Genomic DNA, 17759 nt, shown 5'->3' on the forward strand with positions numbered 1-17759 from the left:
TTAATGCAGCTGTTGTAGTCTGTGCAGCAGTTGTAGTTGTTGCTGGGGCAGCCGGTGTAGTTGTGGCAGCAGCTGGAGTTGGTTTAGCTGTTGTTGTAGTGTTTAGTGCAGCTGTTGTTATAGCCTGTAGAGCAGTTGTCGCAGTTGGGGCACCAGTTGTTGATGTAGTTTGTGCTGCTGTTGTAGTTGTTGATACAACAGTGGTTGTAGTTGGAAGCACACACAACTTTGGAAATAGGAAATAAATGACATGATGAAAATAAAACCTTTGATGGCGCCAGATATACAGTACACAATGTTTCTGTGGAACATGTTACTGGCCAGGTGACTGTGCATGCGTCATCTATGCAAGTCTGACACTCAAGAGCTCCACCTGCAATATGGAAAGGAATGACACATTGATCACATTAAAAATCAGCAAAATCTTTGTTCTCTTTCCACATGTTAAAGCGACGCCTACTTTATCTACTTGTCTTACAACTCCTTGGCTTCTATTCAGTCAATTACAGGTTTTTTTCTACTGATGTAAATACTATCTGTTGTTATAAGTGTTTTATTTCAGTGTACTTTGTTTGGGGGTTGGGGTATAAATAGTCTTTTATAAATAAAGGTGGAATGGATGTTTCAATTGTCTCAACACTGCTCCTGTCGTCTACCTTCATACAGTCAGTGACCATCCATAGCCCTCATTGGGCTGTGTTCATAATTCCCTTTAAGTCTGATTCAACATGTTGAATTACTGTCACTGCACATCAATGAGAGAGACTACTCAGTGACTACTTATGGTTGTTTAGGTCGAGCCAATCCAAAGACATGAATGAAGAAACAGGTAATAAAGAAACTCATAAACACAAACTTTCTTCCTTTCCACCCTATTTTACTCTGGACATTTGGATGTCAAGACAACTACAATGTTATGTTTGACTAAATAACAAGATTGCAAGACTGCAGTTTATATGTGCCAGTGTTTCCCGGCCTTTAAAGCCTCATAATATTCAAAACAAAAAAATTATATTTTAATTGAATAATATATATTTTTATATACATATTTTTATATATATATTTTTATAACATATATATGTTATAAAAATACTGTGAATTTAAATCAGATTATGTTGTAGCAGGTGTAAGAGTAATGTAAAAAAAAGTAGTTGATGAAGAGAGCCCAGATAAGAGTCAGAGAAAGTAGCAGCTTCATCATGATCTACAAGTACTGTGGATTTGTAACTTTATCTTACAGCACAGAGGCACTTGTAATGGTGATGAATACAGTTACGACTGATGCATGTCTAGATGCGCCAGGGATTGGGTGTGTTCTAATTTTTCTCTTTCGTCTAACAGAAAACCACAACATCAAAACACTCCTTCATACACCTTTCACACCTTAATTATTCAGTGTTTGCGTTTTTATAATTGCGTCTACAAAATAGAATGAAACATACAAAATTTCATGTATATCAAAATGAAAATGATTTTTGAGTTGCCTCAATTACGTTGTTACCCTCCTCCTTTTTTATAGTATTTTATATAGATTCTATATTTTGTTTGTTTCTAACCCTTACCCTAACAACGCTGAAACACATCACTTTGACAGGTAAAGGCCACCTCTTCGTGACACCTCATAAAAAAACCTTTGTCTCTCATCAAATGTGCTCATCTGGAATGTTGTAAATCTGGCGAGTCATCTGTCCTCTTCATTTATTAATAGCATCTACGTACACTAACCAGTCAAAAGTTTGGACACACCTTTCCATTTAACCCATCCAAACTTTTGACTGTAGTGTATTTTAACACAAATAATAGCTGCTTGGGTTGTGTTAGCCACGTCTGTACATACACATTTCTTTGTACTTTTGATCTTTTAAGCATTTATGATTGTTGAATAAAAATAATTGCACCATATGGACACAGCATGGAATCCCTTAATAGCTGTAACTATGTGAGTAACTTAATATAGTCTAAGTTAAGTTTGTAGAATGCACTGTATGTCTGAAAAAAAGAGATGAATCAAAAATCCTATCTTTTTTAAGATGTGAATACCAATTACCAATAGGTTTCAAGACCAATTTTGATGTCAATATGATGTTTTTAAAGATTTGGTTTAAATAACAGAATGACGCACATCATTCTACCACATGAATTATTGAATCTTTAAAGAATAAGAAATATGTGAGCAAATATTACAGAAGTGAAATCTTTACTGACAGCAGCATATTACAGTATTGTATTCTGTTTAAGGTCATTTTAATAATTTACCTAAATAAAATAAAAAACCTCCACCCTCTCCTATATGATCATTACTTAGTAATATTTAATTGTACAATAATGAATTACAATGACATGAGAAAAAATTACCACTACAGTTGGTGCCTGTCTGATAATACTCTTGATAAATTCAAGGAGACAGAGCTACCTTTATTTAACTCAATGCCATATATGAGTAAACTTGAAGTTACCGTAGCTACATTGCTGACCTATATCAAATCTTGATTTTGATTACATCAGAGCACAGAAACAACACTAGTTAAAGTTACGGCCTTCTCTTGGCCTCAGGTAATGGTCTTGTCTCTATACTCTATACTCCTGTTAGATCTTAGTGCTGCAATTGACACCACTGACCATGATATTCTATTACAGAGACTGGAGCAGACTCTTGGGATCTCAGGCATTGCCCTCTGCTAGTTTGAATCATACTTATCTGACAGATTCCATGTTTGTTCATGTTAATGATAATGCTTCTTGCACACAAAGGTTACTTATTGAGTTCCACAGGGATCTGCGCTTGGGCCTTTACTTTTCCCTCTTTGCACGCTTCCTTTCAGGAGCATTATTAGAAGGCACAACACACACTTTCATTGTAGTGCACTCACACTCAGGGATACATGATTTTTTTTTATCAACAATCTACACAACTGCTTGTATAATTGTGGTACTATAAAATGTCATGACCGATTCAGAAGTTTCCTGTCTAAACTTTGTAAGTTATATATACACAACTGTTATACATCTGCTCCTTCTTCATCCATCTTTCCCTTTCTCTCCCACCTTTCTGTTCCCCATTTTTCCATTCACCCCAACTGATTGAGGCAGATGCTGCACATGTTTGGGTCTGGTTCTGTCAGAGATGTTTTCCTGATAAACCTTACTGCTCATGTGGCACAGATCTGTGCTGGAGGTCCACCCACGGTAAATTGCCGTGGGAATAACACATAACTCCTTATATGGACATCCTGGGGGCGAGTTCTTATAGGTCATATTTTCGTCTTCTTATGTGTTGTTGAGTCAAAGTTATGATTAATTTTACTGTATATCACATTTTTAGTAGTAGTGATTTAGTAGTAAAATAGTAATAATTGTAATGAATAATAAGTCACAAAATGTTATTTTCTTTTTATTATAAAAACGAGCCAAGTGAACTTTGAACTGTGACATATTTCCAAACTTCACAAATTCAATCCAGTTTTAGACGTATTGAGAACTTTTTGCTCAGGTGTGTTGATATAGTTTGTGAAAATTATTAGTTTTTTCATCAAATTGCCTAGGTTGTGATGAAAAAAGGATGTAACACACTCTGTATTGGACAGGCTTATAATCTCTGTATATACTTTACGTTTTAACATAATAATGGAAAAAGGCAGCGAAAATGCTCTGTGTTCTACGGGTCAAAAGGGATCATTTCTCTCCATTCTCTACCATTGTGTGAGTGAACTGTGTGTGTTCTCTCTATAATATTGTAAATGGTTCTGCCTTATATAGTGCCTTGAAATAATGTATGTTGTGATTTGGTGCTATACAAATATATACTGTTGCTATTCTATTTTGGACACACAGCTCTAAACACGTAAACACTGGAAAAATGAAGGTGTGTGAGGTGTGTTGAGGAGTGTTTTGATGATGTTTTCTCTGAAAGACAAAAGAGGAACTGACGCTATGAATCATGCCACTGTTCACATTATATCACACCCAATCAATTATGCATTTAGATGTGCATCAGTCATAACTGTATTCATCGCCCTCACAATATATAGAGTGTCTCTGTGCTGTAAGGTTTAGTAACAAATCTGCAGTAGTGGTAGATCATGATGAAGCTACTTCTTTCACTGACTCTCATCTGGGCTCTCTCCAGCACAAGTAAGTGTAATCTTTTACTACAATATTATTACAGCTACAACAGAATGTGTTTTAAATTGAATTGCAATGGTCCATTATCACAATTACAATGGCTGATTATCACAGAGGATTTAAAGCTTTACATGAACCAAAAGCCAGTTTGTAATTTCAGATTTTTAAAAATATTATGAGGCCTTGGACACACAGCCCTGATTATCAACCAACAACAAAGAAAGACAACCATCCGTGACACTTCCTCATTTGGCATGTGTTGGTTGGAAAACAAATGCACTATATATTGCATCAACTATAGCCATTGAACAACCACCACATGCATTCTTCATCTTACCAGCAAGTACATTTCTCCGTGTTAAATCAACACTGTGTCTGAGTGTATTTGGTCCTTATCAGAATTGGTGTTAAATTAACTCTTTCATCTGGGGCATTCTACTCAATCTGTTGTTGTAATATCGCTGAACGAGTCATTGAACTTTGACCCTGCATATTTAACACATATTTAACCCTTTGTGACTACACTGTTGTTTGTAAGTCACTTGCTTCATCTTTTGCTTGTCTTTTCTTATCCTGTGATTGGTAAGAGCTAAACAGCCCCAACAAGGGCAATGGTGATTGACCTTTGATAGGTGACTATGAATCAATAAAATATTGTCATAATATTGAGTCAAGTAGCGTCAGATGACACTTTAAACCAAATTTAAAACATTCTATGGATAAATTATATGTTTTATTACTATGATTTAAAACCATCAACATTTATATTTTAATGACAGTCCTCTCGTTTTGAGGACTCTTTTCCTCAGGATTTTGAACTTGACTAATCATAGATTTCTTTCTTAATTGCAGCTGCAGCTCTTGTGTGTCAGACTTGCACAGATGATTCATGTACAAGCACCGTACCACTAACATGTTCCACAGAGACAATGTGTATAACTGCCGCCATTGAAGGTATTATTTTCAACACGTCATTTATTACTTTCCAGTGACAAACTTGCTGCCAAGCCCTTTCAATTAAAGTGAACAAACTGTACTTTTCAGCTGTTTCATCTGGAACTCCTGGACAACAAATCTTTAAGGCATGTGCATCGTCCTCCCTGTGTCCAGCCACAGGATCTCAGATATTTTCAGTCAACTTGGGTGTCTCGAGTGCACTTGCATCTGCTACATGCTGCAACACAGATAACTGCAACTCAGCCACTCTGTCATGTAAGTACAGATGGATGATCATCACCTACAAAACATGAGAAAGACAATTTTATCTTACCCTAATAAACACAATCTCATGGTCTTCTTTTTCAGTCCCCACCACTCCATCAGTCAACAGCCTCCAGTGTTATTCATGTAACCCTGTCACATCACAATGCACCACTTCAGTACAGTGCACAGGAACACAAGATCGCTGCATTCAAGCAAGTTGTGAGTCTTATTATTATCATTATTATTATTATTACAACAACAATATCTTTCAGTCATTTGGTCAATTCAGCATCTCTTAAGATGTGTTTGAATCATCATTCCAAACCAGTCTGTCAGTCAGTCTATACAATGTAGTGGGGCAAAGATAAAATCAAGGTCAAATGTTTTGTATTTTCCCCCCCAAAACTCTTATGTGTTTGATTTATATAATGAAATTCTATCACTGGAGATATGTAAACAATTTACCTTACTTTGCGAGGATTAAGATTTTTGTCTTTATTTTTATTGATTGGATTTTTAAGTTTTAACTTATTGGTTGTTGTGGCTACAATTAATTAAATTAAATGCATACTGTAAGATCAGTATATGTTTTTCCACTTAATAATAATTGAAATGATCTAAATGACTTTTCATCTTCAGTGACAAATGGGGCCACCACTTCTCCTGCCTTTGGTTGTGCATCTGTAAACACGTGTGCAGCTGCTGGTAGCCTGGGGACACTACCTTTTATGCAAAATGTTGGCAACATTACCAGTGGACCAACGTGCTGTGACACAAATCTATGTAACACTGTCACAACAACTGCTGCCCCAACTACAACTACTGCTGCAGCAACTACAACTGCTGCCCCAACTACAACTGCTGCAGCAACAACTACTGCTCCAACTACAACTGCTAGCCCAACTACAACTGCTGCAGCAACTACAACTGCTGCAGCAACTACAACTGCTGCTCCAACTACAACTGCTGCCCCAACTACAACTGCTGCTCCAACTACAACTGCTGCCCCAACTACAACTGCTGCAGCAACAACTGCTGCCCCAACTACAACTGCTGCTCCAACTACAACTGCTGCCCCAACTACAACTGCTGCAGCAACAACTGCTGCTCCAACTACAACTGCTGTTCCAGCAACCGCAACTGCTTCCCCAACTTCAGTTGCTATCCCAACTACAACAGGTGCACCACCTACAGCAACATCCAACTTAGCGACACAAAACAACCCAACTACAACTACAACTACCTCCAGTTCTGCTTATTGTATCAGACTGGGTACTATCCATCTTCTGTTAGGACTTGTTTTATTTACCCTCTTTTAGAATATGACATGAATGAATGACCACTGAAGCCACCAATTGACTGTGAGGTTATTTGTATTAGCCTTATTGCCATTTTTAGTTGGTTGTTGTGTGAAGTCGAAGTTACACATTTAGTCAAAAGTCTATAGAGTCTGGGTGAAACTGACTTTGCTGAAGGCGACACCAATACAATACTCCTAGGAAAGAAACTTTGTCACAACTTTTTTACTTGAACTTATGTGTAATTATTATGTGTATTTCAAATTAATTGAATGCTTTAACATTGTTTGCACTTAAATCTTCCCAATAATTGTACAAATCTGATCCACTTACAAGTGTATTTGCTGGTTAAAATGATGAAATAAATTGACCACACATAAAACACATTATTTGAGTAAGTTGATGATGTTTTACTTATTGTTACCTGATTTATTATTTCAATATGTATTGGTTATGCATGTAACTTATTTTTGATTGTTGATTTAATTTATTTGTGAAGAAATACTTGGTTTAAATCTCTCATTAATGTATTAATGTCTGAATACTCAATGCTTTGTGGGAAATAAAATAAAAGCTTAAAAGCATGGTAAATGATTTACTCAAATGTCTTCTTTATTATTACTTTATTTTTCTTTGAATTTTATACCAAAATAAACAGTAAGCGAAATCAACACTTACACAGTGTGGGTGCAAAATCTAAAGCAAATCATTACTGACAGTGTATTTATAACCAGAGACAGCAATGATAATATGGCATTACATTTTTGCTCTTATAAATATTAGGTCATTGTCCATTGTGTCATTGTAAAGCTTTGGTTTTAAATGACCTAATACTGGAGCATACATTGTCCATGATTGGTCTATGTGAAACCTGGTTGAAACCAAATGTATTCCTTTCTCTAAATGAAGCTTCCCCACCTAACTCTAAATATACTAACATTTCTCTGGCCTCCAAACAAGGGGGTGGTGTTGCCTTAATGAATAGGTATTTTTTCAATGTAATCATAAAAACATTTGAAAAGTAACTCTTTTGAATCCCTCCATGTTGAGATCTCCCTACTCATCCTCCCTGGTTTCAATATTGTTGTGCTTTAGCTAAGGCATTCCTGGCCCTTATTGATACAGTTGGTTTCAACCAATTTGCACATAAACCTACTCATTTAAGCAAAAACATCTTAGATCTTTTTCCCTCTCTCTTGTGGAACAAAGGTTTTGGCCTTGAGTGTATCCTCATTATCTTCTGCTGTGTCAGATCACTTTAAATATGTTCAAAGTTACACTACCTTTAGTCTCGATTAGCATCTGCTAGACGTCACTTCTCTGTCATCATCGTGTGAAGTCCACCTCCAGCGTACCAGGGGCTGTGATTGGTCTCCTATTTTCTCATGAGATTCTGTAGTTAGCCAAAACGGCATCCTCACTAGATGTGTCTACAGAGCAAAAGCAAATGGCTGGCAGATTTGTCTGGGTTCACCTTGGCTAAGCAAGAACATGAGTGTCTGTAAAGTGCCTATAGACGGTTTCCACTCAAACTTTTTTCTTTCATCCAGTTTCCTTTGCTTTCATTTTTACCTCTTTGTAGCATTACTGCGGATACTACCTTAAACACAATAGTAAATTTATCATTTTACCTCTAATATTAACTAAAAAAAATTGTATTCTTTAAAGATTTTATAATTTTAATAGTAGTACCAATGTGTCTTTGCAGCAATGGTTTTCCCATACATCTTAGCTGGCTTAACATGAATAAATAATATTTGATTGTTGCTACAAATATTCCATAATGTATATCAAGGCCACCTCTTTAGATACGTCATAAAATAATGTCCTTACATTTGTCACACGTCATTTGCACATGTGCTTGTTGTTTGTCATCATCTGGAATGTTGTGAAACTGGTGAATCATCTGTCCTCTTCATTCAGTGATAGCATCTACCGATCTTGACGCAACAAAAATAACGTCTGTACGTACGTATTTGTTTTTACTTTAGATTTTTAAGCATTTACTGTACTTTACTCACAGCATGGAAACTGTGTTACTATGTTAGTAACTTACAGTAAGTTAATAGTATTTGTAGGTTTCAAGACAGATTTTGATGTCAATTTGGTTTCAAGAACAGAATGATACATGTTAGTCTACCACAACAATGACCTTAAAAGAAAATAAGAAAAGAATAAGAAATCTGAGAAGGTGAAATCATAAAAAAGAAAGAAAATGTTCAGTGTTATCAAACATTTTAAAACACCTGATTATTTATGCATCATTTAGCTTCAGAAATGTATTGTTTCCATTCACTGGCAGCAGCATATTCTCTGTTTAAGCTCATTTTAATAATTGTCCTCATGTTTTTAAAACCGACATGACAATAACCTGAGATATACATAGAGCACTGTGACAAAATGTAGAATCTTTAAAGACTGGACAAGAAGGTTAACTGTGTTTATATTTCATTTAAGATTTTAGACACACAGTTGTAAACACATAAACACTGGAAGGTGTGTGTTGAGGAGTGATTTGACGTTGTCGTTTTCTGAAAGACAAAAGAGGACATGACGTTATGACTGATGACACTGTATACATAATGACACACCCGATCATTGATGTATTTAGAAGTGCATCAGTCATCACCTTCACAATATATAGAGTGTCTCTGTGCAGTAAGGTTTAGTAACAAATCGGCAGTAGTGGTAAATCATGATGAATCTGCTTCTTTCTCTGACTCTCATCTGGGCGCTCTCCAGCACAAGTAAGTGTACTTTATTACAACAATATCACTACGGGGGTGGAGTGGCTCAGTGGTTAAGACCCTACCTTGTGTACAAAAGGCATCGTGGTCGCAAGTTCGATTCCACCCCTGGCTAATTGTACTTGATCCCATTATAAGTCGCTTTGGATAAAAGCGTCTGCTAAATGACATGTAACGACAACAGAATGTGATCTATGTTCTACAACAGAACCAAAACCAGTCTAAAAATAAATCAAACACATTTAAGAGTCAAGTAGTGTTAGATTACACAAAAAAAATTTAATGTTTTAAAATCAGTCTGAAAAGCAACCATCTTTATATGCCTTCATTAATGAAAGTCCTGTAGTCTTGAGGACTCTGTTTCTAATCATGTATTTTTTTCCACATTGCAGCTTCAGCTCTTGTGTGTCAGACTTGCACAGATGAATCATGTACAAGCACCGTGCCACTAACATGTTCCACAGAGACAATGTGTATAACTGCCGCCATTGAAGGTATTATTTTCAACACATCATTTATTACTTTTCAGGCACAAACATGCTACAAAGTGCCTTCAATTATAATGAACAAACTGTACTTTTCAGCCGTTTCATCTGGAACTCCTGGACAACAAATCTTCAAGGCGTGTGCGTTGTCCTCCCTTTGTCCAGCAACAGGATCTCAGATATTTTCAGTCAACTTGGGTGTTTCGAGTGCACTTGCATCTACTACATGCTGCAACACAGATAACTGCAACTCAGCCACTCTATCATGTAAGTACAGATGGATGATCATCATCTACAAAACATGAGAAAGACAATTTTATCTAACCCTAATGAACACAATCTCATGGTCTTCTTTTTCAGTCCCCACCACTCCATCAGTCAACAGCCTCCAGTGTTATTCATGTAACCCTGTCACATCACAATGCACCACTTCAGTACAGTGTACGGGAACACAAGATCGCTGCTTTCAATCAAGTGGTGAGTCTTTTTATTATATATGTTAGTCATTTGGTCAGTTCATCACTAAAGCTCAAATACTTCATTCAACCAGACAGTCATTCAATCGATACAATGTAGTTGAGCGAAGGTAAATTTCAAACCTATTGTACTACATTATCATAAAGTATTTTACCATACAGCATTTAAATGCTACTGACAGAATTGAAAGTAAGCAAAACACAATTACTTCAGTGGAGTTTCCCTACAGCTCGAATACAATTAGGTTTCCATAAGTCAGCACAGTTTTTATCCATTCTAGTGTTATATGTTTTTTTTATGTGTTCCACTTAAAAAGATGTTTGGACATTCAAATGAAAACCAGTGCCATTTTGGCCAATCAATCAGAAGTAATGAAATGTAACTTTATAGAATAAACTAACATAAAAAACACAATATAAGACTTAATTCAAATCTATATAAAAAAATTTGAAATTAACTAAATGACTTTCATCTTCAGTGACAAATGGGGCCTCCACTTCTCCTGCCTTTGGTTGTGCATCTACAAACATGTGTGCAGCTGCTGGTAGCTTGGGGACACTACCGTTCATGCAAAATGTTGGCAGCATTAGCAGTGGACCAACTTGTTGTGAGACAAATCTATGTAACACTGTCACAACAACTGCTACTCCAACTACAACTGCTGCCCCAACTACAACTGCTGCTCCAACTACAACTGCTGCTCCAACTACAACTGCTGCCCCAACTACAACTGCTGCTCCAACTACAACTGCTGCTCCAACTACAACTGCTGTTCCAGCAACCGCAACTGCTTCCCCAACTTCAGTTGCTATCCCAACTACAACAGGAACATCCAACTTAGCGACACAAAACAACCCAACTACAACTACAACTACCTCCAGTTCTGCTTATTGTATCAGACTGGGTACTATCCATCTTCTGTTAGGACTTGTTTTATTTACCCTCTTTTAGAATATGACATGAATGAATGACCACTGATGCCACCAATTGACTGTGAGGTTATTTGTATTAGCCTTATTGCCATCTTTAGTTGGTTGTTGTGTGAAGTCGAAGTTACACATTTAGTCAAAAGTCTATAGAGTCTGGGTGAAACTGACTTTGCTGAAGGCGACACCAATACAATACTCCTAGGAAAGAAACTTTGTCACAACTTTTTAACTTGCACTTATGCGTAATTATTATGTGTATTTCAAATTAATTGAATGCTTTAACATTGTTTGCACTTAAATCTTCCCAATAATTGTACAAATCTGATCCACTTACAAGTGTATTTGCTGGTTAAAATGATGAAATAAATTGACCACACATAAAACACATTATTTGAGTAAGTTGATGATGTTTCACTTATTGTCACCTGATTTATTATTTCAATATGTATTGGTTATGCATGTAACTTATTTTTTGATTGTTGATTTAATTTATTTGTGAAGAAATACTTGGTTTAAATCTCTCATTAATGTGTTATGTCTGAATACTCAATGCTTTGTGGGAAATAAAATAAAAGCTTAAAAGCATGGTAAATGATTTACTCAAATGTCTTCTTTATTATAACTTTATTTTTCTTTGAATTTTATACCAAAATAAACAGTAAGCGAAATCAACACTTACACGGTGTGGGCGCAAAATCTAAAGCAAATCATTACTGACAGTGTATTTATAACCAGAGACAGCAATGGTAATATGGCATTACATTTTTGCTCTTATAAATATTAGGTTATTGTCCACTAAAGCTTTGGTTTTAAATGACCTAATACTGGAGCATACATTGTCCATGATTGGTCTATGTGAAACCTGGTTGAAACCAAATGTATTCCTTTCTCTAAATGAAGCTTCCCCACCTAACTCTAAATATACTAACATTTCTCTGGCCTCCAAACAAGGGGGTGGTGTTGCCTTATTTTAATAGGTCTTTTTTCAATGTAATCATAAAAACATCTTAAATTTAACTCTTTTGAATCCCTCCATGTTGAGATCTCCCTACTCATCCTCCCTGGTTTCAATATTGTTGTGCTTTAGCTAAGGCATTCCTGGCCCTTATTGATACAGTTGGTTTCAACCAATTTGCACATAAACCTACTCATTTAAGCAAAAACATCTTAGATCTTTTTCCCTCTCTCTTGTGGAACAAAGGTTTTGGCCTTGAGTGTATCCTCATTATCTTCTGCTGTGTCAGATCACTTTAATTATGTTCAAAGTTACACTCCCTTAAGTCTCGATTAGCATCTGCTAGACGTCACTTCTCTGTCATCATCCTGTGAAGTCCACCTCCAGCGTACCAGGGACTGTGATTGGTCTCCTATTTTCTCATGAGATTCTGTAGTTAGCCAAAACGGCATCCTCACTAGATGTGTCTACAGAGCAAAAGCAAATGGCTGGCAGATTTGTCTGGGTTCACCTTGGCTAAGCAAGAACATGAGTGTCTGTAAAGTGCCTATAGACGGTTTCCACTCAAACTTTTTTCTTTCATCCAGTTTCCTTTGCTTTCATTTTTACCTCTTTGTAGCATTACTGCGGATACTACCTTAAACACAATAGTAAATTTATCATTTTACCTCTAATATTAACTAAAAAAAATTGTATTCTTTAAAGATTTTATAATTTTAATAGTAGTACCAATGTGTCTTTGCAGCAATGGTTTTCCCATACATCTTAGCTGGCTTAACATGAATAAATAATATTTGATTGTTGCTACAAATATTCCATAATGTATATCAAGGCCACCTCTTTAGATACGTCATAAAATAATGTCCTTACATTTGTCACACGTCATTTGCACATGTGCTTGTTGTTTGTCATCATCTGGAATGTTGTGAAACTGGTGAATCATCTGTCCTCTTCATTCAGTGATAGCATCTACCGATCTTGACGCAACAAAAATAACGTCTGTACGTACATATTTGTTTTTACTTTAGATTTTTAAGCATTTACTGTACTTTACTCACAGCATGGAAACTGTGTTACTATGTTAGTAACTTACAGTAAGTTAATAGTATTTGTAGGTTTCAAGACAGATTTTGATGTCAATTTGGTTTCAAGAACAGAATGATACATGTTAGTCTACCACAACAATGACCTTAAAAGAAAATAAGAAAAGAATAAGAAATCTGAGAAGGTGAAATCATAAAAAAGAAAGAAAATGTTCAGTGTTATCAAACATTTTAAAACACCTGATTATTTATGCATCATTTAGCTTCAGAAATGTATTGTTTCCATTCACTGGCAGCAGCATATTCTCTGTTTAAGCTCATTTTAATAATTGTCCTCATGTTTTTAAAACCGACATGACAATAACCTGAGATATACATAGAGCACTGTGACAAAATGTAGAATCTTTAAAGACTGGACAAGAAGGTTAACTGTGTTTATATTTCATTTAAGATTTTAGACACACAGTTGTAAACACATAAACACTGGAAGGTGTGTGTTGAGGAGTGATTTGACGTTGTCGTTTTCTGAAAGACAAAAGAGGACATGACGTTATGACTGATGACACTGTATACATAATGACACACCCGATCATTGATGTATTTAGAAGTGCATCAGTCATCACCTTCACAATATATAGAGTGTCTCTGTGCTGTAAGGTTTAGTAACAAATCTGCAGTAGTGGAAAATCATGATGAATCTGCTTCTTTCTCTGACTCTCATCTGGGCTCTCTCCAGCACAAGTAAGTGTACTTTTTTACAACAATATCATTACAACAGCTGCAACAGAATGTGATCTATATTCTACAACAGAACTAAAACCAGTCTAAAAATAAATCAAACACATTTAAGAGTCAAGTAGTGTTGGATTACACAAAAAAATGTAATGTTTTAAAATCAGTCTGAAAAGCAACCATATTTATGAGCCTTAATTAATGAAAATCCTGTAGTCTTGAGGACTCTGTTTCTAATCATGTATTTTTTTCCACATTGCAGCTGCAGCTCTTGTGTGTCAGACTTGCACAGATGAATCATGTACAAGCACCGTGCCACTAACATGTTCCACGGAGACAATGTGTATAACTGCCGCCATTGAAGGTATTATTTTCAACACGTCATTTATTACTTTTCAGGCACAAACGTGCTGCAAAGTGCTTTCAATTAAAATGAACAAACTGTACTTTTCAGCCGTTTCATCTGGAACTCCTGGACAACAAATCTTCAAGGCGTGTGCGTCGTCCTCCCTTTGTCCAGCCACAGGATCTCAGATATTTTCAGTCAACTTGGGTGTTTCGAGTGCACTTGCATCTACTACATGCTGCAACACAGATAACTGCAACTCAGCCACTCTATCATGTAAGTACAGATGGATGATCATCACATACAAAACATGAGAAAGAATATTTTATCTAACCCTAATGAACACAATCTCATGGTCTTCTTTTTCAGTCCCCACCACTCCATCAGTCAACAGCCTCCAGTGTTATTCATGTGACCCTGTCACATCACAATGCACCACTTCAGTACAGTGTACGGGAACACAAGATCGCTGCTTTCAATCAAGTGGTGAGTCTTTTTATTATATATGTTAGTCATTTGGTCAGTTCATCACTAAAGCTCAAATACTTCATTCAACCAGACAGTCATTCAATCGATATAATGTAGTTAAGCGAATGTAAAATACTAACCTATTGTACTACATTATCATAAAGTATTTTACCATACAGCGTTTAAATGCTACTGACAGAATTGAAAGTAACCAAAACACAATTACTGCAGTGGAGTTTCCCCACAGCTCAAATACAATTAGGTTTCCTTAAGTCAGCACAGTTTTTATCCATTCTAGTGTTATATGTTTTTTTATGTGTTCTACTTAAAAAGATGTTTGGACATTCAAATGAAAACCAGTGCCATTTTGGCCAATCAATCAGAAGTAATGAAATGTAACTTTATAGAATAAACTAACAGAAAAAACACAATATAAGACTTCATTCAAATCTATATAAAAAAAATATGAAATTAACTAAATGACTTTCATCTTCAGTGACAAATGGGGCCTCCACTTCTCCTGCCTTTGGTTGTGCCTCTACAAACATGTGTGCTGCTGCTGGTAGCTTGGGGACACTACCTTTTATGCAAAATGTTGGCAGCATTAGCAGTGGACCAACTTGTTGTGAGACAAATCTATGTAACACTGTCACAACAACTGCTAGCCCAACTACAACTGCTGCCCCAACTACAACTGCTGCTCCAACTACAACTGCTGCCCCAACTACAACTGCTGCTCCAACTACAACTGCTGCTCCAACTACAACTGCTGTTCCAGCAACTGCAACTGCTTCCCCAACAGTTGCTATCCCAACTACAACAGGAACATCCAACTTAGCGACACAAAACAACCCGACTACAACTACAACTACAACTACCTCCAGTTCTGCTTATTGTATCAGACTGGGTACGATCCATCTTCTGCTAGGACTTGTTTTATTTACCCTCTTTTAGAATATGACATGAATGAATGACCACTGATGCCACAAATAGACTGTGAGGTGATTTTTTTTATCTTTAGTTGGTGGCTGTGTGAAGTAGAAGTTGCACATTTAGTCAAAAGTCTAAAGAGTCTGGGTGAAACCGACCTTGCTGAAGATGACATCAATGCAATACTCCCTGTAGAGAAAACACTTCCACTTGATCTTAACTTATTTAAACATTTAACTTAAAAATACTCTATTTTATGTGTATCGTACAAATTGTTGTTTAAAACCATATGTGCTATCCAGGGGGGCAGGACCTTACTGACAAGATGCATTGTTTATTTATTTATATGACTTGTTGTTTATATATTGTTGATATAATTAATTTGTGAACACATATGTGGTTAAAGTCAGTCCTCTGGATGTCAAACTTTGACTGGTTTGTGAGAAGCACCATAACTATTCCAGCAACCAAGTAAATGCTAAGTTTCTGTAATAAAACTGATTTATAAAAATGCTTTGTGTTTCTTTTTTATGACTTGGTCTCTAAAACTTCCCATTTTTAAGTTTTTATAAACATAAACAATCAGTGTTGTTTTGGCAGCCATTCTAGATTTGGTCTTGGTTTTAGTTTTTTGGACTAAAATGATTATTAGTTCTAGTCACATTTTAGTCATTTCTATATGTGATAGTTTTAGTCCAGTTTTAGTCGACGAAAAATCAAAAAGGTTTTAGTTCAGTTTTAGTCTCAGTTTTAGTAACAAAAAAAAAAAAAAAAAAATACTACTGTTGGACAGAAACCTTTAATCTCCATATTTCAACTTTTTAACTGTTTTTTTCATGAATTGATGCCTGCTTCATCATTCAAGAGTGTCACCCATAGGTTGTGAAAATTAAATTTCTTACTACTACTACTACTACTACCACTCAGTGAACCCCAACCGCGTTGCGTCACCAGGGCACCTGTCGTAAATGTTTCTTGTGTTTTAAGTCATCCTCCAACCTCTTTACAGTATTCTCACTTTATGAGCATTGCTGTTGCCACAGTCTGTCCTTTTTGCACCCTACAGTCTCACCAATAGATCTCACTAATTCCTACATAGTGCACCTTTAAGTTCAGTAAAATAATAAAATAAATACATAAAAAATAACAATAATAATTATGCAGAAGCATAAATTGTATTAATTTGACCTAGATTCTACTTCATGTTTTAAGTCTCAGTGTCCCCCACCCCCGAACAATTAAAGTTGGAGATGGTTCAGTCAGAATACCAAGCACAAGAGAAACAGATCAATCAAGAAAAGGCTTGTTTATATGTGGAAGAAACTGTCCTGGTTATTGGGTGGAAAGGACGCAGATCAAAATACCTCTGCACACAATTGCACTTACCTACAAACAATCACACTAGTGATCTGGATAATGTATGCAGGTCAATGGAAATCATATCAACAAATGTGCTTGTTATAGTTTTCTAGGAGTGATGGCTATCTAGTAATGGTGTGTAATGATAGGGGAGATCAGGGAGGAGCCCCATAAAATGGTAGCAACTGCTGAATCAAAAATCAGCTGGTCTTTGGTGGCCGCCATGCTGGATAAATACAAAAGTTGCTCAACGCAAATTCTCTGTGATCACTGTGTGAAGTCTACACAATGCTACCCCAGGAGACCAATCCCAAACCGTGATGCACTTGAGCACCAAGTGTTGTGATTGTTCTCCTGTTTTCTCATGAGATTCTGTAGTTGGCCAAAACCACAGCCTCACCAGACATGTCTGCATAGCAAAGCAAATGGCTGGCAGATTTGGCTAGGTTCACCAGGCTAAGCAAGACCATGACATAAAAAACTTTTTTTTTCATCCAGTTTCCACAACTTTCCTTTGTTACCACTTTGTAGCATTACTGTGGACCATGAACATAATTCAGTGTGTATATTCATAATTTCACCTCTAATATTTACTAACAAAATTGTATTCTTTAAAGATTTAACCATTTAAATAGTAGTAGAAATATGTCTGTTCAGCAATGATT

The 17759-nt window shown here is 36.2% G+C and overlaps 3 protein-coding genes across 3 annotated transcripts; all 3 read left to right on the forward strand.

Moving 5' to 3' along the window:
- The first annotated feature begins 4077 nt into the window (after positions 1–4077).
- LOC131465179 (threonine-rich protein-like) lies at positions 4078–7009 on the forward strand. The gene is made up of 5 exons (XM_058637572.1): positions 4078–4131; positions 4975–5076; positions 5167–5334; positions 5428–5544; positions 5965–7009. The coding sequence occupies exons 1-5, from the start codon at positions 4080–4082 to the stop codon at positions 6642–6644; spliced, it is 1119 nt and encodes a 372-aa protein (XP_058493555.1). The 5' UTR covers positions 4078–4079; the 3' UTR covers positions 6645–7009.
- Positions 7010–9281: 2272 nt separating this feature from the next.
- LOC131465728 (threonine-rich protein-like) lies at positions 9282–11303 on the forward strand. Its single transcript, XM_058638597.1, has 6 exons — positions 9282–9370; positions 9763–9864; positions 9955–10122; positions 10216–10332; positions 10811–11050; positions 11284–11303. Exons 1-6 carry the CDS (start codon positions 9319–9321, stop codon positions 11301–11303), a joined length of 699 nt encoding a protein of 232 aa, XP_058494580.1. The 5' UTR covers positions 9282–9318.
- A 2607-nt stretch (positions 11304–13910) lies between these two features.
- Positions 13911–15759, forward strand: LOC131465729 (integumentary mucin C.1-like). Its single transcript, XM_058638598.1, has 5 exons — positions 13911–14000; positions 14254–14355; positions 14446–14613; positions 14707–14823; positions 15302–15759. The coding sequence occupies exons 1-5, from the start codon at positions 13949–13951 to the stop codon at positions 15757–15759; spliced, it is 897 nt and encodes a 298-aa protein (XP_058494581.1). The 5' UTR covers positions 13911–13948.
- Positions 15760–17759: the final 2000 nt, after the last annotated feature.

The sequence above is a fragment of the Solea solea genome, chromosome 9, assembly GCF_958295425.1.
Source record: "Solea solea chromosome 9, fSolSol10.1, whole genome shotgun sequence".
Classification (NCBI taxonomy): Eukaryota; Metazoa; Chordata; class Actinopteri; order Pleuronectiformes; family Soleidae; genus Solea; species Solea solea.

What these genes read in the sequence shown, in the direction of transcription:
- LOC131465179 (XM_058637572.1), top strand. Translation starts at nt 4,080, where the DNA reads ATGATGAAGCTACTTCTTTCACTGACTCTCATCTGGGCTCTCTCCAGC. An exon ending in TATAACTGCCGCCATTGAAG is followed by an intron (nt 5,077 to 5,166) that starts GTATTATTTTCA and finishes TGTACTTTTCAG; the next exon opens with CTGTTTCATCTGGAACTCCT. An exon ending in TCGCTGCATTCAAGCAAGTT is followed by an intron (nt 5,545 to 5,964) that starts GTGAGTCTTATT and finishes TTTCATCTTCAG; the next exon opens with TGACAAATGGGGCCACCACT.
- LOC131465728 (XM_058638597.1), top strand. Translation starts at nt 9,319, where the DNA reads ATGATGAATCTGCTTCTTTCTCTGACTCTCATCTGGGCGCTCTCCAGC. An exon ending in CTGGGCGCTCTCCAGCACAA is followed by an intron (nt 9,371 to 9,762) that starts GTAAGTGTACTT and finishes TCCACATTGCAG; the next exon opens with CTTCAGCTCTTGTGTGTCAG. An exon ending in TCGCTGCTTTCAATCAAGTG is followed by an intron (nt 10,333 to 10,810) that starts GTGAGTCTTTTT and finishes TTTCATCTTCAG; the next exon opens with TGACAAATGGGGCCTCCACT.
- LOC131465729 (XM_058638598.1), top strand. Translation starts at nt 13,949, where the DNA reads ATGATGAATCTGCTTCTTTCTCTGACTCTCATCTGGGCTCTCTCCAGC. An exon ending in CTGGGCTCTCTCCAGCACAA is followed by an intron (nt 14,001 to 14,253) that starts GTAAGTGTACTT and finishes TCCACATTGCAG; the next exon opens with CTGCAGCTCTTGTGTGTCAG. An exon ending in TATAACTGCCGCCATTGAAG is followed by an intron (nt 14,356 to 14,445) that starts GTATTATTTTCA and finishes TGTACTTTTCAG; the next exon opens with CCGTTTCATCTGGAACTCCT.